General features: G+C 47.7%; 1 protein-coding gene across 1 annotated transcript in view; it reads right to left on the reverse strand.

The window, feature by feature from the left end:
- Nucleotides 1-276: 276 nt before the first annotated feature.
- The window catches only part of Asic2 (acid sensing ion channel subunit 2), a 283,277-nt gene continuing 257,036 nt past the window's right edge, over nt 277-26,517 (reverse strand). The window contains exons 4-10 of the mRNA XM_057774916.1: nt 15,893-16,043; nt 13,473-13,529; nt 11,534-11,687; nt 7,168-7,259; nt 3,913-3,992; nt 2,125-2,193; nt 277-1,240 (exon numbers count right to left, since the gene is read on the reverse strand). Coding sequence (XP_057630899.1) covers nt 1,139-1,240; nt 2,125-2,193; nt 3,913-3,992; nt 7,168-7,259; nt 11,534-11,687; nt 13,473-13,529; nt 15,893-16,043 — 705 coding nt within the window. The 3' untranslated portion in view covers nt 277-1,138. The remainder of the gene's footprint in view (nt 1,241-2,124; nt 2,194-3,912; nt 3,993-7,167; nt 7,260-11,533; nt 11,688-13,472; nt 13,530-15,892; nt 16,044-26,517) is intronic.

Raw genomic sequence — 26,517 nt, forward strand, 5'->3', positions numbered from 1 at the left:
CTGCCATGGGTAGCTTCTGTCTCTCCCTTTTAAACAACACTTACATTCGGTGGTGTCCTGCAGAACACAGGATTTGACCTGTTAGTGGATTACGTAGGCAACTGATTAAGTCGTGGCTTAGACTAGGATAAAACACACGGTGCACACACCTTGGAAAGGGAGCTCGGTCGACGAACCTTGCAAACACATTCTCCGTAGCTTTGGCTGGCAGCTCTGAGGCTTTCCTGCGCTCTCAGGGACAGAAAACTAGATGCTGAGAAAAGGCAGACAGATGTGGCCACTTCCACAAGACCAGCTTTTAATATGACTGTGGTTCAAAGCACGAATAAATAAACTCCAAAGAAAATGGAAAACCCAAACCGAACCTTGGAACATCAAAACCAAAGCCCATAAAACAGAGCAAACCGAAACAATCAACAGACGAACAAAAACAGCCCCCGCCCCCAACAAAACAAAACAAAAAGAAATCCAACTCTACAGCTGTGTCACAGGGTGAGAAGGACGTGGCTCCATGGACGAATACTGGGGTCACCCAGGCCACTATACCACCTCCACAGGTGCTGGGATAAGAAGGAGGTTGGCACTGGTCACCTTTAGTGCAGGAGCCCCAGGGGCCGTTTAGGGGACAAGGGTTTGTGGGTGGGTCAAGAACCTTCACAAACAACACAAGGGTCAAACGTTGTAGAGAGTTCTGTGGTTTCCTTCTTGACCGTGCAGTTTTGATTCCAGAGCTGGGCTCAGGGTGGCTTTGGGGTTGGAACCTGGTCCCACTGCATGGGCAGCAGTGTGGGCTCTGGAAACTGTACGGAGAAAATAGCATGTACAAGACAGAAGTGGAGGTGGCGCCATAAGAAGTCTGAGCATGCAGGTGCTTTGTACATCTGGCAGTGAGATGTGATGGCAGATTAGTTCTCGAACAGCTCCGGAGTGGGACTCGTCAGTCCTACAAGGGACAAATGGCAGGGCCCGAGACAGTTCATGTCAGATGTGGCCAGAGTGAGGTTTGGCAGAAGTTCGCAATGTGTGCATAATGGGGGGCTCTTGCTTCTTTCTGTCATCAGGGGCCATTCCACCTGAGCTTGCTGTCCCCTGTCCTGGGCCTTAAGGTCTGTTTGGAGGTGCTGGGTTGCCTGAGGTGTCAGCAGGCAATTTCCTCCAGCGTACCCAAAGCTGTCTGCAGGGGCACATTCACAGTGTGGCTGATGGTTTCAGAGTGGTTCGGCATTGTGTCACAGGTGCTCTGCAGGGAAAAGGAAGGGGGTGCAGTCACTCATTCAGAAAACTCTACTGCAAAGTCCTGTGAGTTGTAGGGGAAGCCCAGCCAATCACCTTGCTTGAAGGGTGGGATCCCCTGAGGATATTATTTACTTATAAATATTGCAGGTGTGCTCCCCGCCTTCCCTTCTGTTTTCCTGCTCTCCACTGGAACCTTGGTTTTGTAAGTTCTCCCCTTCTTCCCCTTAATAAAGCTGATCTTAAAGCTAGTCTGATTAATCCTATTTGCCGGTCGTTTATGCCCCTACATTTTGGCGTCCAGCGTGTGGCTTTCTGCCTCTGCCCCTCAGCTGATCAGAGCTCCAGGATTGGCCCCGGGGAAACAGAAGAGTTCCTGAGCAGGGTAGACCTGAAATGCTGTACCTCGCCCAAGGCTCCCAGGCTGCAGTGTGCAGATGGTTGAGAGATGTGGGGAAAGGAAGGACCAGACAAGAGGCTGTGCCAGGGCTGTGGTGCTGGGGTCAGTTTGGAAGGGGTGGGGTGAGGAGGGAGGGGAGTTGATGGAGACAGGGCTGGGGGAGGGGACATAGGTGAAAGGAGGTTATGACTCTGAGACATTCTAAGGAAGGAAGGGAGGTGGAGTGGGGATCATGGCTGGTGGAGCCCTTGCTGTCTCTGAAATGCAAGCACAATCTCTCCTAAGCCCATGAGTCCCCTCTGAGGCTTTATGATCCTAGCAGATGCTTAGGGAGGCTAAGGAACTTCCCTCAGGCACACAGTCAGGACTCAGAGGACCTAGGCAGTGCCCAAGACAACTGAGAGCAGAGCCTTAGCTCTTTGCTGTCTGCTCCTTCAGCAGAGGTTGCCGTCTGTCCTACAGAGCCTCCAGGAGTCCAGAGTTGTCCTTACCATGTTCTCATCATGGCTTCCTTCCTCCTCTTCTTTGCCAAGCAGGTCTAATAGCTTCTCTTTGATCAGCTATCAGGAAGACAGGAAGTGCACAGTCAGGCTGGAGGGATGGTGCAAAGGCCAAAGGGCATCCTTCCTCAGGGCTGAACCAGGGGATCACGCAGTGAGTGTGTGGGCGGTGGCTGTACATAAAGGCGAGAGCTCTGCCTGGTGGACGTCTCGAGGGCCTCACTCGCTCAAGCTCACCTTTTGGCCTTCCTGTGATTTTGTTGCTCCAAACAGAGCTTGGGAGAGGGTGGGGGAGGGCTCCGCCTTGCTGTGTGGACCTCTTTCTCCAATGGAGAAGTTAAAGGCACTGGTACACTCAGATCCGCATGGGTCCTAGAGAGCATTCTGGGACCTCTTTCTTACTGTGTAGCTCAGGTTGGCCTCAAGTTCACCATCCTCCTGTCTCAAACTTCCTGGTATCGAGATTACAGAGATATGCCACCACACCCAGCTTCATTAGTCACTTCCAAGGACTGCTTCCTCCACAAGATGAGGGATGACCAGGGTTATAATACTTTATTTGTAGCAATTAAGGGTAGTTCTTAAATATGCTCTCTAATGCGGTTCAATTTGCCTTTCGTTTTGTGCGGCTTTTCAGGAGGATGAATAAATAATGCAGAGCAAGAATCGGGCCTTCTCTGGGTTGTAGTCACATGCTGAGGGACACACTAGTCTCTGCACTGGTCACAAGGGGCTCTACTGATGCTTGGGGGTATTTTACCTTTCCTGGGAGGCAATGGGGTGACTGATAACCAGTGTCCGGAGGGCATATGCAGCGTGGGAGTGCTGTGGGACCTTTGGGATCACCCCCTGTTTCAGGGAGGCACACCCAGCCTGGGGTGAATTGCCCATCTGTGGCCAGGGACGTGGAGGTCACCAAGTGATCACCATGGCAGGGCAGTGCTGGCATGGAACCTATTTACAGGTAGGTGAGTCCGTTAACACAGCTGCTCTTCAGGTAGTTGGCCACAGCAGGTTCTCTGCCCAGATGAGCCGTGGGCAGAGTAGACCAAGGTAGGTTTGCTCTTGCTAGGGTTAGGAAGTTGTAAGAACTGACATGCTCCAGGGCCTCTGAGAATCTTTCAGAAATGTGGCCCCAACTGTGTCTAGAGGGTCACATCTCCCTAGACCATGGGTGGCAGAGGCAGTTTATGGATACTGTGGTCTCATTGGGGATTGATGAAGATTCCTAGGACATGTGCCCTCTCTGGGGCTGGCTAGGCCTTGGAAGACAGGCCACTCAGAGGACAGGCTTGTGGGTGGTGTGTACTCTTGAGTGTGTTGTGTGTAGTATGCAGATCTATGAAAGAGGTTTGAGTGTGTGTGCATGTCTGTGAACACGTTGTGTGAATGCATGTGGTATATGTATGTTTTAAGTATGATACGTGTGTGATGCATGAGCATGTAATATGTTGGGTGTGTGATATATTGCATATGGATGTGGACTACCTGGGGTATGAAACCTTGCCCTGGTCCCACTGTGTGAGGGACCCAAGCCTTGCCTCTGCACAGTCTGGCCTCTTCTCATTCCTCCATTCCCTCTCTGTGGCACAGGTCAGACCCAAGAGAGGGCCAGGGATGCCGTTTCTTCCACATCCACCTCTCCTTGAGACTCCTGACTTATGCTCTGGAGAAGCGGGTTTGTGTGGGCAGAATGAAGTTATTGCTCAGCCATGCTTGGTTCTCAGTCTGGGCGTTCCACCATTTGGTCATTTCCCCAAGGGTAACCCCAAATCTTACCTCATAAATATAATCAAAGAGCTCTAGTATTGTAAGGATACTAGCACCAATAAACAATCCCATCTGACCACCAATGTCACCTGCAGAGGAAGGGAAAAGACCAGAGATTGGGTTTTACACACAGATCCAGGAAGGGGTGAAGAGATGATGAGCTCTTGAGGGTGGCCCCTCCAAGGGAAGCCTGGACCCTGTCGCAGGAGGGCCAGGCTGTTGACAGGTTCACCGCCACACGTATGCCACTAGACAACAGGGTTGGGGCTGATCACTCACTGATGAGGCTCATGGGCCTGTTTAGGGAGCAAATGAAGTCCTGAGTGAAAGTGTGTTGTTGACATGGGCACTGCCATGTCAAGGACCCCAGTGCCCCTACCTCATGGGAGTGGCAAAGCCTTCCCTGGGTGAGGCTCAGAGGGAAGGGAACACCTGCCTCTGGTCTGTGTGTGAATGTTAACAGTGTGTGCAAAAATGCCGACCATAGCTTTTAACCCCAGATGTTTATGGCCTGAAGACTGCTCCTCCTGAGACTAGTGGAACCTGCCTCCTTGGTTAGCTGTATAATGTAATAACCCCACAGGCTTATCCAGCTGTGTGTGATAACCCTGCCTATTTGTTCAGCTATATGTAATAACCCCACCTCCCTGAACTCAAGATGGCTCCCTTTTGTTCCCTGCCACCCCCATCCTTCTAGTGCAAGCTTACTGAGGCGTGTGTGTGCCTGTGTGAATATGTCAGGTATGAGGTGTGCATTTGCAATGGTGCACAGTGCAGCTGGAACACAGTCGGTAGAGACAGGGTGCAGAATGTGTGTAGTGCATGTCTGATCACTGATGGCTTTATGTGTATGCATATCTCTGTCTACTTTAGGCACACAGAATGCATCTATGTGTGTGTGATAGAGGTGGCTAGAGTGTGCCTGAGTGTATACAGCAAGTATGAGCATTATGTAGGTGTAGGTGTGTTCCTGTGTGTGCCATGTAGGCATATGTAACGAGTATGTGGACATAAAGGCATAGATTGTGTCTGCCTAGGTTTGCTGTGTGTATGGAGGTGCCTCTGAAGCTATGTGGTGGGACATGGGGCTGTGTAAATGTGTGTGTGTGTGTGTTCTGGTTCTGGAGCACCATGGGTACATGGACCTGTAGGCTGGTTTCAGTGTACATGCCGTCTGTTAGCATGGGGGTGTTGTGTGGTGTGCATACTGGGTAGTGGTGGGAGAAGGCTGAGCTGGGCTTGATGGCTGAAGGTTTGTATGTGGTACACACTTCCCTCACAGGAGGCACAGATGGCGGCACCATTTCCTCACAGGCTATTCTGGGCGGGAACAAGATGCTGGGAACAAGTTCATCCTTATATCTGATGCAGACGTGACAGAGTCAAAGCCTGAACCCTTTGTGTGCTCTCTCTCTCTCTCTCTCTCTCTCTCTCTCTCTCTTTCTCTCTCTTTCTCTCTCTCTCCCTCTGTGTAAGAGAGAGGGGGGAGGGAAGGAAGGGAGAGAGAGGGAAAAGAGGAGGGAGGGAGAAAGAGAGAGGGAGAAAGAGGAGGGAGATGGGGGAGAAAGAGGAAGAGCAAGGAGGAAGAGAGGGAAGGAGAGAGAGGAAGGGAGGGAGGGGAGGGAGGAAGGGAGGGAGGGGAGGGAGGGAGGGGAGAGAGAGAGAGAGAGAGAGAGAGAGAGAGAGAGAGAGAGAGAGAGAGCGAGCGAGCAGGAGTACACCCTTGCTCATGCAAGCTTGATCCTCTTTCGGGAGGAAAGGGGAAATAACAGGCCTTCCATGGCTGAGTGAGGGGGCATGGCCTGTGCTTTGTGACTCGGGGCCTTTAACCACAATAACCTTCATAGAGGCCTAAATGACAGCTACCCCCATATAGCTGGCACTTAACAAAGGCTTTGTCTTTCTCCTCCTAGATAAAGTATAAAAATGCCCCCATGGCGCTGGTCATACCAGACAGGGCTGAGTTCCAGCATGGTGACTATCTAGGGCCACAGACCGCTATTAATGGCCTTTATCTGAGCTAACTGCCACAGTGAACTAGGGATGATGGTTCAAGTCCATTGTCGACTAGATTGGGGACAATTAACTAAGTGTGGGGACAACTTTCACTATGTGAGGTACCATCCCATGGGCTGGGGGCCTGGAGACAGAAAGGGAAAAATGAAAAGGGAAAAAGAGAAAGGAAAGAGCCTGCATGCACAGATATATTTTCTCCTTCCTTTTATCCCTCCCTTCCTCCCTCTCTCTTCCCCTTCTTCTCCCTGTTTTCTGACCGTCATGATGCTAACTGCTCCACTCCATCACTCTGTTCCCACCATGCTGGCCTGCAAACCCCGAAACCATGAGCCCAAACAAGCCTTTACCCTCTTTAAGCTGTTTTTCTCAGGCTTTTTCCTAGTGCTGGAAAGTCAGGCGACATACTGGGTGATTTACAGAAACCAGAGGTCCAGCCAGGGGAAGCCCCCTCCCTGTCCATGGCCTCACAGCTGGCCTTCAGAAAGCCCTTGGATTCAAAGCCTGCTCTTCCTTCTATACTTTCAGGCCTGCCCCTCCCAGGATGCCACTATCACTGAGATCAGTCTCAGGGACAACTGCCATTACTCCTAGGCACTGTGTCCTTTCTTTAGAGAGGCTAGGAGGTGGCACAAGTTGAAGGGTTGGTCCTTGACCAGAATGTGAATGTCCAGATGGGCTAAGGCAGGGATGATCTTAGTTCCTTGTGTGCATTATATCCCATCAGGACCAGGGCAGCCAATGGGAACTTGTGTGGGAGTGGCAGTCAGATTGGTGGTTATCTGGAGACATCATCTCTTCTTTCCTGTTTGAGAAAGGGCTCTGGGTCCAGGGGACAACACTCAGCTTCTCAATGCATTGCAGTCCAGGCTCCACCTGAGAACTTTATAATTTGGATGCCTGGAGACCACGTAAGTTGAACATACCCTTCTTCCACGCTTCTGCTAGCATTCGGGTCCTGGGACGCTGACTCCAACCTAGATACAGACTATGAAATCCAAGAGGGTAGGCCTGAGGATGCCCTGTGAGACCTTTGTGTTTGCTCCTCGCTGCACAGACGAGACTGAGGCCTTAGGCTGAGGCCTGAACTGGATCTATAACCGCTACCCCAGCAAGTACACAGAGAGTAACTAGTACGTTAACAAGTGTGCCTCCTTGGGAGGCTTACATGTCTGTCTGCCTGTCTCCCGCCCATCTCCCCATGCCCATCCAAGAGATGTGGAAATTTATGTGACAGACATTCCAACTCACCAAGTAAGGCAGCGACTTCATACGCCTTCTTCTGTTCAATTGTCTCATAATTGAGCGCTTCAAAAAATATATCCAGGACAAGAATGTTCTCTCTGCAGAGGGAAAATTAAACCCCACACACAGTTAGAACCGTCAGCATTCATGGGACTGGCCAATCTAGCTTTCCCATGGATGGGGAGGCCCAGGGAGCTGCCAAAGGTAGAACTCTAGAACCAGCTGAGTCCCTGTTTGTCCTTAACTCTACCCCCCCTCTCTCTTGGTAACCTTTCTGGGAGTCCAGCCTGGATCCAAGTCCCTGAGTCTTCTGGGGACTTCTTGGTTTTTAACATGCAAATGAGTTCATCCTGACTAGGCTGGTGTCAGTTTGGGTGTCTGCCCCAGGAGAATATCTAAGCGATAATGGTCACTCGGGAGAGTCCCCATCTTCCTCCTGAGATTCCTTTTTTTTTTTTTTTTTGATTTTTCGAGACAGGGTTTCTCCGTAGCTTTTGGTTCCTGTCCTGGAACTAGCTCTTGTAGACCAGGCTGGCCTCGAACTCACAGAGATCCACCTGCCTCTGCCTCCCAAGTGCTGGGATTAAAGGCATGCGCCACCACCGCCCAGCTCCTCCTGAGATTCCTAACAAGCCTCTTGTGGTGGGAGACCCTGACCTGGCATTATTTAGTCAGTTGTCAGAGCTGGGGAGAATTGTTGAGAGCAGGCCCATGGCTGGCTGGGGAATTCCTGGCAGAAGCCCTGGGCTCCTTCTGTGACTTTCCTGCAGGCAGGTGTGTTAACGAGACACATCTTGGCAGAGAAACTCATTCCTGCTCGCAGAATGCCTTGCTAAGCAGCAGGGCCTGGTGTTTCCTACATCCTAGCCTCCTTCTGTGGGGCCTGACATGTCCTCTGTACCCCTTGTTTTGAACCTGTTGAACAGAAGTCATCTCAGGAAGGGGCCTGGCGACTGTTCTGGAACGGGAGAGTGGCTGGGAGAGAGAGAAGCAAGCGGCTCCCACACTGGAACTGTAGGGCACCGAACAGGCTCCCGTTCTCCCATCTGGCTTTCTCCCCGACTGCTGCCTGGAGGGCCTTTCTGAAACGGTTATGCTGACTCGAATTAAAGATCCCAATCCAGTTTCTTAGTCACACAAACGACCGTGGCAGATGCTCCACAGCCAGGCATGGCCAGGGGCTACCACATTGGGGACCACAGGGGTAGAATCTATCATTCCAGAATGTTCTATCAAGGAGCAGAGTTCAAGAACACAAATCTGACACAGACTATTATCATTGCTCTTGGTTGACCCCCCCCACCCCAATGAGGCAGTAAAAACTAATGGTAAAGACATCACACATATTTTGGTGACAGGGCATAGAGAATCAGGCAGGAACTGAGCTGGAAGCTTCCTCCCTGCTGCCCAGCTTTCAAGGTGACAGGCAGGTGCTGAGGTAGAAAAGTTGTCATTGGTCTTACTCAGCTGTGACCCCTGTGAGATACAATACTAACCTGCCGGGGGAGATATACCCACTGGTGCAATATGGCATGAAGGTTATAGGGGTAACCAACTGCTTTCTGATTGCATTTGAGGCCTCTTTCACAAGAAAGAATCTATATCCACTACTGTAAACCTTCTCAAGAGCCCGAGGCTAGGGAGATTATACTCCCCCCCCCCCCGCCCCTGAGGGAGTCTAGTACTTTTGTTTTTGCTAAAGGGACATGTGTCAAATTGCCTTCTAAGTCCTTATATTTATGACCACAGATTAGTGCAGCTCTCAGCACCTGCTCAGAGAAGCTTCTGTTGCAGTGAGCAGTCAGCTCTAACACCGAGACTCATAACCAGTTGAGGTGCAGAGAGTAAGCGACTGTTGAGTGCTAATCTCTAAATGGAACACCTAGACCAGCCCCTCCATGCCCCCAAGGCTTGGGCAATGCCATGGAAAAGGTGGAAAGGATGGAAGAGCTGGAGGATAGGAGGAGTGTGGTGAACCGCTGAATTCGGGACACACCGAGGCCATTCCCCGCATCTGTGAATTCAGTGGCTAAGGTTTCCTGAATAGGACCTGTACAAGACAGGGCCCATCAGCATTCCTGCATGGTTGGGGGAGGACTCACGGGGCCTCACCCAGTGGTGGCTAAGGGAGAAGGAGCTTTCTTCAGGGGTATAATCACTGGTTACTTGCCTACACTTTGGTACATAACCTCACCCGTGCTCGTGTGAGCAACCCTAACTGCAGGACACAAGCACTCCCCAAACGACATGAAAGGAGGGGGGTCTTCGGGGAAGAAGAAGAAGAGTCTGCAGGAGGGGGCAGGGGACTGAAAGTTAACAACTTGCGAAATGGCCACAAGACATCACATATATTATGAAATTGTCAGCATAACTTAGTAAATAAGTAGAATACAAATTTGATCAGCTGGGCATGGGGACATAGGCCTATAATCCTAGCAATGGGACTTGAGTCAGAAGGATCATGAGTTTGAGGCCAGCCCTCAAACACAGTGAGACCCTATCTCAAATAAAATTATAAAATACAAATTTGAGCTTGTCATTGACTTTCTAAACATTCAGCTGCTCCCTAGGCTAACACAAGTCTACCCCTGAAACTCCCCGCCCCTGCTTGCTATTAGCTCATCCTATAGGACCTGTGACATGTCCATCTTTCCCGTTGTCTCTGATGCACCATATGCCAACTCTGTCCTAAGTTCCCCCACCCCCAGGATACACTCTCTGGCTCATTTACTGTGTCAAGGGATTTTCTGTGCCCCAGGTCTTGGTCAGAAGAGTCAGTACTTGGTAGAGAGCAAAGAACAAGAAGAAGTTTCTGCCACTGGGGAGCTTCCCACTATGATGGATGAGTGTGTAAGGCGGCAATAAAGGAGGCCTCAGAAAGGGAAAGAAAGTTAGAAACCGGAGAGGGGCTGTCTAAGTCTCCTAAGAGACCAGATTCCATGGCCTGAAAAAATCAGGGTATGTCCTCCTGCCCAGCATCTCTGTTGTCTGCTGTGGCCGACAGATATTTATTAGTGGTACCTGGCTCTGTAGGCTGTTTGTCATGTGTGCTATCCCAAACTAAACCACATTATAAAGTTCCGCCCAGCCCCTGAAAACCTACAAAAGCCAGCTAACCCTCCTGTTTGGGAGGGTCATCTGAAGGCTTTCTTCTCTGGGTCCCTCCCCAGCCCCTGCCACCCACCCCTTTCACTGTGACTCTATAATTTTTCTTTTTAATGATTTGTTTATTTTTATTTCATGTACATTGGTTTGCCTATATGAGGGTGTTAGAACCCTTGGCACTGGTGTTACAGACAGTTGCGGGCTATCATGTGGGTGCTGGGAATTGAACCCTGGTCCTTTGGAAGAGCAGCTAGTGCTCTTAACCACTGAGTTATCTCCCAGCCCCATGGTTCTAACTTTATCTCTCTTCCTCTTTCAGCTACTACTGTCAGTGAAGCGCCTTTCCGGGCTTTAAAGGGAAGCCTCTCTTTCCCTTCAAGGTCCCAGCACACGGTTTTTGACATGCTGTTGTTTCTTTCTAATACACTCCCACTTCAAGGCCTGCTCGTGGTCTTGGACCTTTCTCCTGATAAATCTAGTTGGTTTTCTTCTTCTTTTAAATGTTTTTTCTACGTGTGTGTCTTGGGGTGTAAGTGCATGTGTGTGTGTGTGCCTGTGTGTGCCTGTGTGTGTGATGTATAACAGAGGTCAGAAGAGGGCTTCAGATCCTTTGGGGCTGGAGTTACAGACCTTTCTGAGCTGTCTGATATGGGTGCTAGAATCTGAACAGCACTCTTGACTGCTGAGTCATCTCTCCACGCCCCCGCCCCTTAAACCTAATTCCTGAAGGATAGTTGTGTCAGCTCCTTTCCAGAACAGAACCGCTTATTTAACAGCAAGTCACACACTGTAGCAATATTATAAAGGAAAACACCACAGTGCCGGGGGAGGAGAATACTCTGACTTTCTAAGGCAATGCTGTTTAAATGGAGACAGGTACCACGAGGAAGCAGGCGGGCAGAGTGGCTGGAAAAGTGTTTCCATAAGAGGGAACAGAGGCTCAAGACCCACCAGGAGAATTATACATTCTTTAGAAAGGTCAAGCTCTCCCTGAACCTTGCCCTGAGCAAAGTGCAGTCAACTACGGTTTTCCCTTAGTGTCTGCATATCTCAATTATAGCCAACATCGTCCCAGACGTCAAGGCCCTATGTGGCATTTAATCCTGCACTTATCTCCCCAGGAGGCTGCAAGCTCTTTGTGACTTTGTCTTCTGAGCTTGGCACACAGCAGGTACTCAATTAATGTTTGCTAAATTGAGCTAACTGCTTGCTTTTTGCCTCTTTCTGCATGCCTCCTCCCCACCCCCTCCCCTCCCACTTAACTTACGAGATATATTTTTCAGATTTGTTAAATTTCTTCTCCAGGTACTTGGCTGACGTCTTGCTGGGGATCTTCACCATGGAGAGCTCTTTGTTGTAGCGGGTCAGGTTGCAGGGTGTCCTGCAGAGACAGTAATTGCTGTCCTTTTCTGCCAGGAGGCCTGGAGGAGAGAGGAGAGGGTCTCAGGCAGGCATGGGTGGGGGCGAGGCTCTCTGGCCCAGCATACCTGGATTCTAGGCATTAAGATGCAAGTCAGGAGGGGGAGCTGGGCCCCAGGAAAATGGGCTAGGGAATTGCTGAGCTGGGATGGTGCCAGGGTCTTGTTTTCTTTCTGCTTGCTGTTACTGCCCTCTGGACCTTTCAAAGTGTTTGATTCATTGTCACTTTTAGGGAGCCCCCCCCCCCATTCCCAGGGCTTTCTCCTGTTTCTAGCATCAGTGTTCTGACCCCAAAAATGGGCCACCATGGAAGTTAACATGGAGAACGCTGTGCTAGGAGCTCGGGACTTCATGCCATTCCTTCTGGTGCTCCCCATAGCCAACACCATGCCCTCCGCCTGCCGAGACGCTATCCAGTAAAGATTCTTGAATCCTTATCCTGGAGCAACCTAACCCCCTCCCCTGACACCCAGAACGCAGCTCTCCGGGTCCTCCCCAACCAGACCAGGTGGTCGAAGGCACTGCTGCCCTCTGACAGACTCTCTTTTTGAGCCAACTTTAGCCAGGCCCTTGAGAGCGGCTTCTCCACTGCTCAGCCCAGCTTTGGCAAGAAGCCTGCTGAAGGCAGCAAAGCAAGAATTCGCACCTTGCTAGTCCATCACCCTGGTCTGCCTCCAGGAAGAATCCCAGCCCTGTGAGCAGCAAGCCTCCCCTCCCCTGACATCGCTGTACTTTCTCATCTCCTGACCTTTCACAGTGCTTTGCAGGTGATGAGTCCCTTACTTCCTGCTTCCTACCGAGATGAATCCCTACCTCCGCTGCTGCAGTCACCTTGATGTTTAATTGCAAGGGTCCAAAAGTTTTCTTAACCATTAGCAAGAAAAACGGTTCCTGCAGTACCTCCCTCCCTGCCTCCCTCCTTCTCTTCCTTCTTTCCTCTTTTGTTCTCCCTCACCCTTATGCCTTTCTTTTGGTTTTCTTATCTTTATTCCAAAGAAGACTTTGCATGCACTGTAAGCCAACCCTGCTTCTTGGGCCTCTACCACAGGAGTCCAGCTTTGTCCTCACTTACTTCTACTAAGAGCAGCTGCTGAGGGAACTGGAGGATGCAGCATTTAAAGTTCTGTCTGCTCTTTCCTGGGGCTGGAGAGAGGGGAGGTAGACCACAGAATAGCTGCTGAGCTACTCCAACCCATGTCTGGGTGCTCCCCCTGCCTCCAGGAGGTTTTCTAGCTGGGAACAGCGGTTCTTTTAGACCTCAAATGCCCTGGAGGCTGTGAGAGGAGGAGAGTGGGGAGGAGGTGAGGAGGTGGCAGTGGGTGGCATAATGGGGCCCAGAATGGCTTATGTTTGCACACATGGGATGGAAGAAGATCTCCCTTCAGATGCACTTGGGCTCTCCATGCACGCATGTGTACATGCATGCATATGTGCATGCATATGTGTGTGTGTTGGCTTCACTGAGCTCCTTCAGGTGAACCAGTGGCCCCTTGACTGACCTCTCTCCATCTCTGCCCTCTTCCTGTATCCTCCATTCCCTGTGAAATCTACTTCTTCATCACCACCTCCATGCCTCCTTCTCTCCCTCAGTTCCCTTACAGCCCTCATCCACCCGTATGGTTTCCTCTTCTTCTCTCTCCCTCACCAGCTTCCTGCAGCTTCTCCTGCAGAACTTCTTTGTATGCATCCCTTCCTTGTTCCTTTTCCCAAGGTTGACTTTGGTGTCCCCACAAGATGACCCCACAATCTCTACTTCACCTCCCACTCTCTCTGTCCCCAGTACTGACCGAGGGCAGGCTCTGCACACTCCTTGTGCTGCTCCGGAGTGCAGAAAGGAGCATCCCCTGCAGGGAAGAGAAGCCAAGAGAGAAAGAGCATTAATCACATAGGAGCCATGCATGCCAATGGCTCCTCACAGACTTCCTGTAACCACAGGGAGAAGCTGCCTTCAGGGGACAGTCTGGTGAGTACCACTGGTCAGTGTCCTCAGATCTGGAGGTGACTTCTGATCTGCTGTGAGGAAACCATGAGACTTGCCTGACCCTCTTTTGGTGGCTCACAATGATGGATGATGGGGTAACTTGTCTGGAAAACTGGGGACAAGACGAGATGGGGTAGGGTGGAAGGAGGTTCCTTCTAAGCCAGGTGCCATGTGGTCTCCTTGAACCCTTGTGTTAAGCTTCCAAATAGAAAAAAACATGGGACTCAGCACCCAGCCTTCTGGACAGCGAGCTGCTGGAGATAAGGTGGGGTTGGCACAGGGGTCCGTGCCATACCGAGGCTGCTGCTTCTCAGCACACCACACTGCTGTAAGCACCCTGGGGTAGCTCTGTGCCCCCTCACAGCCCCACCCATCATCTCACGCAGTTGAGATGTCACGATCTTGTCACAGTTGGAATGATTGTAACCTCTCTTTGTCTGCTTGCCTCTGGCTCAGGTTTTATGGGGAAAGCTCATGTCTGGGGGTTCAGTCTGATGCTGGTCTTCCTAGTCTTCCTCTCTGGCATCTCTCTGCAGAGCGTTAAGATCTGTATTTTTGTTGCTGATGATTGTTTTATTTTTTCCTCCTTTCTTTTCTTCTTTGTGAAACACTAAAGTCAAGATCCAACAGAAAGGTCTTTTTTGGGACCATTTTTCTCCAAGTCCTTTTTACACCGTCGAAGAGCTGGTGCAATTCCCTTTCTCCAATAATAACATGTTAAGTGATGTGGTTTCCATTTTGCCCAAGAAGTTCATAGGCAATTTTAATGTCATTATGTAAAACAACACACATTTATCCTTTTGCACTTTTGTAGGTCTGCAATCAGCCACAGGCATCATTGGTGTTGGGAGGGTTATGTTCTTTTCTGGAGGAAATAGGGCAGTGGATCTCAACCTTCCCGATGCTGCAAACCCTTTAATATAGCTCCTCATGTTGGGCTAACTCCCAATATAAAATTGTTTCACTGCTACTTCATAACCGCAATTTCGCTGCTGTCATGAATTGTAATGTAAATATCTGATAAGCAGGAGATCTGATATGTGATCCCCAAAGGGGTCACAATCTACAGGTTGAGAAACCAATCTAGGGGACAATCCACTGCCTTTGTAGCTTCTACAAGCCCCCTTCTGGGTCTTCCCTCAGAGCTACCTGTGACCCCAGCCATGGGAGTGATGTTGATTTCAAGGCCCAGCATGGCTTACTTGGGCCCACTCCTATGTCTTTCCTTCCTAACGTTAGTGCCCCTAACAGTGCTCTGAACAGAGATAGTTTTAAAGATCAACAGTTCTAATATTGGATGACTAAGATCATTACTAATCATTGAGAAAATTAATTCAGAACTCAGCCATAAGGAGACTCACGTGAGAGCTGTCACAACAGAAGCAATGGGTGATGAACTGTCCCCACCACAAGTATTTTGTTAGATAAGCTTAAATAATGTAGGACATAAGCACAGAAATATCAAAGGAAACAACAGTGCTCCAAGAACACAGTAGGCCATTAGTAGACGTGACTTGCTCCTACCACCTCTTGCACTAATATGATCACCACTGACTTTTGTAATTTCCAGGGCATCTTTACTTCTTCTTTTTAAGATAATAAATAAGAACATAGAGGGTTAGTAACGTGGGCCAGCCCACACAGTGAACAGAGAAGCCTGAAATAGAAGCTAAGGTCCATGCCTACAGTCCCAGTTACCCCTCCTTGCTACCACTGTCCTGCCCAAACCAGCTCCCACTCCACAGGCCTGCGTCTGACACGCTGACTGCCTCTAATGAGATGGCAGCAGACGTTATTAGTCTGACGATGGAAGTGTCTGCACAGGCACATTCATTTGCTCACTAATAGACTTTTGCCGCACTCAAAAGAGTGCTAGACATTTGGATGCAAGAAGAGAAACATCTGGGTGAAAGCCACAGACATCTGGATGTTCAAACAGGCACATTATCAGGATGTGTAGATCACGAGTGTCCCATTATCTGGATGTTGAACTCAGGACGCAAGAGGAGCATTCAACTGGCAAGCATATGGAGCATGGGGACGGAGGTGATGCACACATCTGGGCACCCCTGTGTACCAGGATGCTGCCCTGATGGATGGATGGAAGGATGGAATTTTTCCACTTGCCTCTTGGTTGTCAGGTACCACAGTCTCCCTAGAACAATAGTGGTGAGGCGTTTCCTGTCGGGCGAGAAATTGCAAAGGTCCGGGGACCCTGCCACCCACCTGGCATGTGGACCATGCGGCAATTGCAGTTCTCCACGATGTAGCGGGTCTCACAGTCAATCCGACAGGCGGTGATGCTGTAAACGGGAAAGAAGTCGAGCCCCATCTCTGAAGATCGACACTCCCCCCATGGTGGGGGCAGATACGTGAGCTGTAAGACAGACAGGAAGGAGAACACAGTCAGCCCTGGCAGAGGATGCTCATTCGGTTTCCACGGACGCCATGGTACGCTGGTCTACCTGTGCAATGGGCAAATAAGCAATTGAGTATCCTCAGCAAGCCAAACCCTGCTGGCTTTGTGAACCTTATTGTCTGGATAGCACATGAGTTTTCCCACTCTGCTTTTTTTTTTTTTTTTTTGTCAATTTTCATGGAATTTTGCTCTCCTCAGTCTTTTTATTTAAAGACTTCACTTTTTGTGTCCCTGCATGTGCCTGTGAGTATGAACACATGTGCATGCATATGTCTGGTAGAGAGGCCAGAAAAGGGAATTGGATTCCCTAAAGCTGGGATTACAGGTTGTGAGCCACCATGTGGGTACTGGGAACTAAACTGGGTTCTCTACAAGAACAGCAAGTGCCCTTAATGGCTGAGCCATTGCTCCAAGGAGCCCTGTCCGTGGAGTCTGTTATCCAAGCTGTGCCTTTCCATATCAGTGTCAATAGTGGCACCTGGAATGACCCAGCTAAATTCTACCTTCTTGTCTGGGAAGACTGAGACCCCAGACACAGACCCGGAGGATAAGTCACAGAAGAGGACAGGTGAAGTGACTGCAGGGTACTGCCACTATTTATGGTCCTGATCAAGCTATGGATGACACTTCAGTGTGGACACTGTCACTCCCCTTCTCAGAGGTCCAGTAGCCATAGATTTTCTAACATCTATTGTACTTGCTTGGGAGGGATGGGGAAGGTAGGGACGAGAGAGTTAATGGTCCTGGGGCATTTACTATGCTATTGCTACTACACTAAGCAAACTCTTTATACCCAGCTTTCCTTTTACGATGGAAGAATAAGAAAAACAATAAAATGTACATATTTGGGGCTAGGAAGATGGCTCACTGGGTAAAATGCTTGCCATGAAAGTGCGTGGACCCGAGTTCGGATCCCTAGATGTCTGTCATACTGACAAGAGACCCCTTGAGGCTCGAAGGTCAGCTAGCATGGTGTGCACAGTGGAGAGTGACAAGAGACTTGTCCCATCAAAGCGCGGAAGGTGAGGGTGACACTTGAGGTTGAACCCTGATCCTCCATGCTCAATATGGGATGCTCATGCCCACACGTGTGCACGTGAGCACACATGCAACAACCCAAACCCTCTTTTTTTTTCCCTGCCTTTATTTTGGTTTGAGAAAGGGTCTTACTATGTAGCTATGACTGTCTTGGAACTCACTTTGTAGACCAGGCTGGCCTTGAACCCACAGAGATCTGCCAGCCTCTGCCTCCTAAGTGCTGGGATTAAAGGCATGAAGCACCACACCTGGCCACACTACAGATCTCAATTTGAATTTTGTCAAATGTCACCATCTACCTGTGTAAACACTGCATCAATCAAGACATGTGACACTTTTATCCCTACAGAAAATGAATTCATATCTTTTCCAATTAGGGCTCCACCGTCTTCCTGGGCAACCACTCTCATGAATTCTGTTACCACTGTCTGTCTAGTCTCTTTTCACACTTAGATAATTGACGGTTTGCCCTGTGTATTTTTTTTGCCTGCTCCTTTCACTAAAATGATGGTTTTGTGGTTGTTCCACATGGGAGTGCACCTGGAGTTCATTCCGTCTTTTCAACTGAGTCATTCTTTAACTTATGAACACTCCTGGCTTATTTATCCGTTCACCTGAGGGTGGGTGTTTGGGTTGGCTCTATATTTTGGTAATTATGAAGAAGACCCGTGAGTATTTGTTTAATTACTTAATTTATGGGCAAGCTCTCATACAGCACAGGCTGGCCTCAAACTTGCTGAGTAGCCAACAATGATCATGACCTCCTGATGGCCCTGTCTCCATCTCCCAAGTGCGAAATTACAGGCATGTGTGACCACATCTAGCTGAGTATGGTGGTTTGCACGGGTATGGCCCCGTAGACTTCTGGGTCTGAATGTTTGGCCCATAGGGGGAGGCACCATGAGAAGGTATGGCCTTGTTGGAGGAAGTGTGTCGCTATGGGGGTGGGCTTTGAGGTCTTATATGCTCAAGCAATGCCCAGTATGGGATACAGTTGCTTCTGCTGCCAGTGGATAAAGATGTAGAACTCTTGGCTCTTTCTCCAGCATTGTGTCTGCCTTGCTCCCCACCATGACGACAATGGACCAAACCTCTGAACTGTAAGCAGCCCCAGTGAAATGTTTCCTTTATAAGAGCTGCCGTGGTCATGGTGTTTCTTCACAGCAATAGAAACCCCAAGACACTGAGTACCTATTTATGATTAAGTTTGCAGACATTTTAGTTCCTCTTGAGTGAATGGCCAGGAGTGGAATAGCTGATTCTGATTCATGTATGTATGTATGTATAATTTTATAAAAAAAAATGGCCCAACTCTGATCTAAAGTGGTTCTACCACTTTAGAACATTTGTTTATTATTTATTGTGTGTGGGTATCTGTGTTTCAGTGCCTGTGCCAAGTGAACATGTGGAGATCAGAGGGCAACCTGCAGGTGTTGGTTCTCTCCCCCAGGAGGGATCCAGGGATCAGTCTCGGGTTTTCAGGCTTGGTGGCAGGTACTTTTCCCAGCGGAGCCATCTTCCCAGCTCCCCTCTGTTGTATTTCCATTAGGAGTGAACGACAATTGTACTCTAGCCAAGGAGACTTTGTCTCCTTGTTGGTTTTAGCCCTTTTTGTTGGGGTTCAACTGTCACACCTTGGTGTTTCTATTTATAGTTCCCCGATGACTGATGATTTTGAGCACAACTTCATGTTTTTATCAGTTATTCATATATTAATTTCCTGTGACATATGTTGGAGTCTTTTGCCCAAGAAGAAACCCTGCTTGTTTTTTTGTCTTTATTATGGAGATGTAAGAATTCTCTGGCTGAATGGCCTGAATTTCAGGTCTGAGTCAAATGAGAAGTATGCATCTTTTCTCTAGAGTCTGGGTCTTACTTTGTCTTAGCGACATCTATTTTTTCCTACTTTAGAAATCAGCTTTAAGAATACATCACTTATATGATAAAATAGATCAAATTGAGTGCATAACTGAATAAATTAATTATTTTAGATTTATTTATTATATGTGTATGAATGTTTTGCTCATACTCACGTATGTGTACAGTGTGAGTACCTGGTGCCCTCAGAGGCCAGAAGAGGGCATTGGATCCCCTGGAACTAGACTGTAAGCCACCACATGGCTGCTGGGAACCAAAGTCCAGAACAGCAGCAAGTGTTCTTACCTGCTGTGCCATCTCTCCAGCACCTTGAGTGAGTTTTTAAGAAAATGCATATCCTTGTGGTAATCACTGCACTCAGACCATGGAACATATCTAATCTCCTCAAAAGCTCCCCACTTACGATCACTCCACCCCCTTTCCCAGCCCTCAGGCAACCATTCATCTGCTTCTGTCCTTATAAATGAGGTTTCTGTGCTCGAGGATCACACAGGAATAGAACAACAGCACATGTATTCCTTTGTGGCTGGCAGCCTTCGCTCAGCAAAATGTTTTTGACAACTATTCATACTCTCGAGTGTATCAATAGCTTGTTCTTTTTGATAGCTTGACTTTTATTTCTTTGCTTATAGTTTTCATTTTTGCCACACTGTTTTGCTTAAAAATTTCAATGTGATGTTGGGGAAAAAAAATTCCAGAGGGGGCGGGTATTTTCTGGCCTCGATTTTGATCTTTGAAGGAAAGAGCTTATTATTTCTTTATTAATCATGTTGATATATGTTTTTGGTGTTTTTTCCAGACAGGGTTTCTCTGTGTAATATCCCTGGCTGTCAGGCCAGGTGGTGGTGGTGCACGCCTTTAATCCCAGCACTCAGGAGGCAGAGGCAGGTGGATCTCCGTGAGTTCGAGGCCAGCCTGGTCTACAAGAGCTAGTTCCAGGACAGGCCCCAAAGCTACAGAGAAACCCTGTCTAAAAAAAAAAAATCCCTGGCTGTCCTGGAACTCATTCTGTAGACCAGGCTGGCCTCGAACTCACAGAGATCTGCCTGCCTCTGCCTCCCAAGTGCTGGGATTAAAGGCATGTGCCACCACCGCCCGGCTTAATATACATTTTTATTGGCTGATTGTTGCATTGAGGAAGTTCTAGCCTATTTCTAGTTTGCAAGGAAAAAATTTTTCTATTTTTATTTTGTTAGTTAAAAATTTAAAAATTCTGTGTATGTGTGTGTCTCTGTGAGCATCAGGTGCATGCAGGAGCATGGAGATACCAACAGAGGGCTTAATGGCCCCTAGAACTGGAGTTACAGGCAATTGTGAGCTACAGTATGGATGCTGGGGACCAAACCTGGGTCCTGAGCAAAAGCAGTGAGCACTCTTAACCACCGAGGCATCTCTACAGCACCTCAATTTTTATTTTTACTTTAAAAAAAAATCATGAATGGAACTACATTTTGGTAAAGATATTTCCTGCCTCTAGAAAGGATCACATGACTTCTCTCCTTTATCTGGCTAGTACGGTGAATGGCGTTCATTGATCTACAGATGTGGAACCCATCTGTCATCCCAGGACAAACCTTACTTGCTCATGATCTACTATTCTCTCTAGATTTTTGCCATGTCTAATTTGCAAGCATTTTCAAACAAAGTTTTGCATCTGTATTTAAGAAGGATGCTGTATTTACACTTCTAAAGTGATTTTGGTTTCTTTTATACAGTTTTGGTTAGCCTAGGTAAGTCTTGAATGAATTATGTAGCTCAAAAAGGCCTCTACCTCAGGATCTTCTCCCTTAGCCCTCTGAGTGCTAGGGTTATAGTTTTGAGCCACCATGCAAGACTCTTAAAATATCCTTTTAAGTGTTGGTACTGGGATTATGTTAACTTCATAAAAAGAGTTGTGAGGTGTCCCCATTGTCTCTGGTTTCTGAGTTTGTGTAGACATAGTATCATTTTCAGCTTAGATGCTTGATTGAATTTACGAGTGAAGCCATCTGGACCTGGTGTTTATGTGTGTGCATGCAGATATTTTAAATCACAAATTCAGTTCCTTTAATAGAGGCAGATATATAAAGAGTTTTCTATTTCTTCTTGCACTAGTTTTGGTGACTTCTGTTTTAGAAAATATAGTATTTTACTGATTCTTTGAGAATTTCATACACGCACACAATATATTTTGGTTGCATTCACCCCCTATCTCTCCCCTTAACTCCACCCATACTCCCCATCTCCCATCCCTTTGGTAACTTGTGTGTTTTTTTTTCTCCCAAGGAATGTGCTCATTTTGTCTAAATTTTTGAGTTATTACAGTTGTACATTGCATCCTCTTGTCACTTCAAAATGCCTGTAGGCACTGTCCTGATGTCCCCTGGTGCACATGCTGGTGATTTGTGTTTTCTCCCACCTGCCTTGTTATTGACTTCCGATTTCGTTATTCTTTGGTCAGAAAACACACCCCTTGCGATTTCACTGCTTCAAGATGTATTGAGATGTGTTCTGTGAGTCTGCTTGTGGTGTACCGTGATGGATGCTCCATAGACACCCTTGAAGTATTTACATTCTGTAATTCTTAGTTAGTGTTTATTCCTGTCTTAGTAAGATTTCTCTTGCTGTAATAAAAGATCATGACCAAAAGCAGCTTGATTTTGTGTGTGTGTGTGTGATTTCAGCTTATAACTCTTAGGCCACAGGAATCTGGAGGCAAGCTGAATGCAGAGGCCATGGAGGGGTGCTGCTTACTGGCTTGCTTCTCATGGTCGCTCAACCTACTTTCTTATACACCCCAGGACCACCAGCCTAAGGGTGACACAATCCATAGTGAGCTGGTTCCTCCCACATCAATCACTGATCAAGAGAACACACAACTGATTTGTCTACAGGCCAATCTGTGGGGGCAATTCCTCAATTAAAAGTCCCACTTCTCAGCTATATCTATGTTTGTGTCAAGTTGTCAAAAACTAACCAGCACTATTTCACGAAAGGCAGTTAAGCTATTTGATAGTGTTGTTCAAACCTCTGATACCTTCAACAATGGTTTTCTCACTTCTGGTTTGGACTTGAAACGTACCCTGTGTCCGTGTATGCAGTGTTTGGGCCCTACCTGGAAGTGCTGAGTAAGTACTCAGCTTTAGAAAGTGGGCTAAGATTTAGGAAGTGGAGCTTAGTGTGTGTAGAAGCCATAGGAACCACAGCCTAAAAGTTAAACCAGCAGCTGGTTTAAAAGTTAACGGGCTACTCAGGCAAAAGTAGCCTCAGCGGTGCTGAGAAGGAAACTATATTTTACATTTACCACATTTACACTATTTTCATTATTCGTCATTTCTCCTACAGATCTCACTTTTCCATTTGATGTCGTTTCCTTTGAAATCCTTTTCAACCTTTCTTCCAGAGTGGGTTTACTATGGCAAACTTCCTCGGTTTTCGTTTGTCTATACAATGTCTCAGTCTTCCTCTTTCTCAAGCCTACTGTTGTGGATGCTGTGAAGGCTTGGCTCAGCTCTGTCTTTTAGCATTTCAAAGATGCTCTTCTCCCTCTCCTGTCCCCACTCTTTATGATGAGAACCAACTATGATTCTCCATATGATTATTCATTCTCTCTTCCTCCCTCCCCTAGTTAAGATTGATTCCTCATCTTCGATTTTGTAGGATTTTGACAATATCATGCCTTAGTGTGATTTTTTTTTGAATCTTTATTGTGTGGGTTACTGAGGATCATAGATCTGTGAAATGATGCTTTTGAACAAATTTAGAAAAATATGAATCAATATTCCTTTAATTATTTTCCTTCTTATTCTTTCCTCTCTGGAATGCCAATTTTATATATGTTGTGATCTCTCTATATATAGGTTGTATGGACTCAATATTTTGTCACTGGAGCTCTGTTTTTTTTTTTTTTTATCAGTATCCTTTGCTTTTTGTATTCCAGTTGAACAATGTCTGGTGTCTGTGTTTGGGGTAGGTATGGGTGTTGCACGTGTTTGTGGCGTATGTGTATGTGGCGGCCGGAGGTTGACTGTGGGTATCCTTCTCAATTACTCTCCACCTTATTTTTGGAAGCAGAGTCTCTCACAGAACCTGAAGCTCACAGACAAGGGTAGGCTGAGTGTCCAGTGGACCTCAGTGATCCACCTGTCCCTACCTCCCCAGTGCTGAGATTGCTTCGCAACACTAGCTTTTCACATGGGTGTTAGAGATTCAAACCCCTGAGCTCCCACCCCATGAATCATTTCTCTTGTCTTCAAGCATGGTATCCCCTTCTGTCTTGTATCCAATCTTCTACTGGTCTCACCCAACAATGTATAAATGTATCAGCTCTAAAACGTCCATTTAGTTTCTTTAAAAACATATCCAAATCTTGCCTTTAAAAACACCTGTCCTTATTTCCATCCTTTTCTGCAATGTCTTAGCAGGTTTAATACCATGACTGTACACTGACTCCCCTAACACTGGGTTAGATGCAGATCCTGTTTGTTTCCACTCACGTTTCTCTCTTACCTAGTGTGTCTTGAAGTTTTTGTTTGTAATGTAGACATTGTAGGTCGATCCCTGTAGAGACTTTAAATAGATTATCTTCCTCTACTTAGCCTTGTTCTAGAAGGCAGTTAGGCTTATGGAGAACCTCTTTGGTTCTGTGGCTGTAGTTTAGTTTTGCTGGTAATCCTGTGGTCTGATACCCAAGGAATGAGACTGCTGGGCTTCATGGGAACCCTAGGTTGTCTGTGGAGTCTTTCCTCCCACACAGTGGCAGCTGCTGAACTGGCGGCTCAGCTCTCTCAGCTCTTGCTCTCTTCCCATGCTTCTTGAGCTCTCTATCCATTCACAGAACGGTGAAGACTGAGCTTAGGATTTGAGGAACACTTACATAAAAATTTCGGCTCCCTCTCTGAGTCCCTTCTTTTTCAGGATCTCCCTTCTTATTTCCAGCCTTTTTTGGAAACCCTAAATTCTGGCTTTTGGCTCATTAACTCGATGCTTGCTGATCTCTAATTGAACTCCAGTCTCAATATTCTTTTAGAACTCTGAAGTGTCCACGTGGGAGAGGTCAGGGAAATAAGCGTGCGTTTCACCAAGTGTGACTTTAAGGCCTGTGTACTCCCCAGTTGCTGGCTGCTTTCGTTTCTCGGCAGCACAGTCAAATACTGACTATAAAGCCTTGTGCCTAGGGTTTGTGAGAGCTGCTTCCAGGAGGGCTGGACTGTTATTAGCTGCTCAGCACTGCTGGGAACTTAGAGTCTCTACGCTTATTTAATTTAATATTCACAGGTCTCTCTCGATGCAGGCATTCCTATTTTTATTTTGTTGGGGGTAAATTAAGTTTCAGAAAAAGGTTAAATATACTGTACAGGACTACACAGCAGAGAGGGCTAGAGCCAGCAGGTGGTTCCTGGAATTTTTGGTCCCACCGTTGTGCCTGTCGCTGCCTCACAGTCCCCTATCTGGAGAGGATCGACTGGAAAGAACCAGAAGCAGTCCATGGGGACTCAGAACTCTTCCCCTTCTCTCCCATTTTTCTCTTTGGCACCTGTGAACAGGTTTCACGTCCACACGAACTTCCTGTTGAACCTGCACAAGTCGCTGCCTCCCTCTGGACCTAGTTTGCATAGGTGGAGAATGTTTGCGGGTCAATGACCTCTAAGCAAAGGGCTGATAGTCCAGGATTTAGGATGCACTGTGTAGCCGCACTGCTCAATATCAGTTTTGAAAAGCAATAAATTGGATTTGGGAAGGATGCACTAGGTCCTTTTGGAGTCTGGGGCTCCAAAACCATGGAAGCTAATTTTGTGGTGGTGATGGGAGATTGCTGTGGGATAACCCTTCTGTACGCTGTGAAATATATGTTGCTCTCATTAGTTGATAATTAAAGCTGCTTTGGCCTATAGCAAGGCAGAATATAGATAGGCGGGAAAGCCAAACTGAATACAGGGAGATAGAAGGGCAGAGTCGAGAGACACGCAAGCCAGTTGCTCAAGAAACAAGATACCAACGGATTGCTAAAAGCCACAGAAACGTGGCAACACACAGATGAATAAAAATGGGTTAATTTAAATGTAAGAGCTAGTTAGGAATAAGCCTGAACTATAGGCCAATCAGTTTGTAATTAATATTAAGTCTCTCTCTGAGTGATTATTTAGAAGCAACTGCGGGATGGGGCTGAACAGAAAAAAACCTCCGTTTACAGGAGATAATTTTCTTTCTCCTTTAACTCTCTGTCTTTGTCTGTGTATGTATATGTGCGTGTGCCTATTTGTGGTGGATGTGTAGGCTGTGTGTGTGACTACATACGTGGGTGTGCATATGCACGTGTACAAGTGCATGCAGAAACCGGATGCCAACCTCAGGTGTGGCTCCTCAGGAACCATCTGGCTTGTGTCTTGAGACAGGGTCTCTCCCTGGGACCCATGGCTCAGGACTCTTCTAGACTGGCTAGTGAGCAGGCTCTCAGGCTCATCTTGTCTCTGCCTGCCACAAGTGGAATCACAGGTGTCTACCACAGTGCCTGGCAGCTTAAAAAGTTTAGGTTCTGAGGATTGAACTCAGGTCCTCATGCTTGGATGGCAAGCAGTTAACTGAGAGTGCTATCTCCCCAAACCTCTGAATTCATTTTCTACTAAGATGTGTCATCCATGCCAGGCAGCAGTGGCGCATGCCTTTAATCCCAGTACTCGGGAGGCAGAGGCAGGCAGATCTCTGTGAGTTCGAGGCCAGCCTGGTCTACAAAGTGAGCTCCAGGATAGCCAGGACTACACAGAGAAACCCTTCCCTCTAAAATCCAAACCAAACAACAACAAAAAAGATGTGTCATCAAAATGAGAGGGAAGTGGGTGCAGTCTGATAGAGCTTGTTGAACAAGCTAAACTTCCCTTGACGTCAGCGACTTCCCTGCCTTTCCTTCCTAGAAGTTCAGGTTCAGGTACCCTGACTGCTCTGCCGTGGCTGCTTCATCCTGTGCTCCATCAGCACCACTGAAGCCTCACACGGCGGTCGGCAGCAGCCGGGAAACAATAGTGTACACAGCAGCAACTCTTGCTTGCCAGTGTGTGTCTGGAAGTGGGTTGGAGTATTTGTTTATCCCAGGCAAGTGGAGCCTCAAGGGACCCTGAAGCACTGTCTTCAGATATCTGAAGGACTGTCTCAAGGAAGAAGAATTGGGTTTGTTTTCTGGCATCCCAAGGGAAAGATAGACACACAAGGAGTTGTCATGAGGGAGGCAGAGATGAAGATAATGTTTCCTGATGTGCAGGCACTGTGGTAGCACGTTAAATGCGTTGCCTTGTTTAATCCCCCCCCCCAAAAAATTTGTTCTCAGCATAAAGAGAACTTTCTAATCCACCAGTACAACTCGATAACGAAATTATCCCTCTACTCATGGGAATGAATCTTCATTGGCTGGGATCGGAGGAAAGAGGTCCAAGTAGCTGAATGAGATGATCTCTAAAATTTCTTCAATCCACGTCTAACCACAGGCCCTAAGTCTGTTGTGACTTGAGAATGACAGACCGTAGCAGTGTTTTGAATGCCACCA

Source organism: Chionomys nivalis, chromosome 7, assembly GCF_950005125.1.
Source record: "Chionomys nivalis chromosome 7, mChiNiv1.1, whole genome shotgun sequence".
In the NCBI taxonomy this organism is placed as follows: domain Eukaryota; kingdom Metazoa; phylum Chordata; class Mammalia; order Rodentia; family Cricetidae; genus Chionomys; species Chionomys nivalis.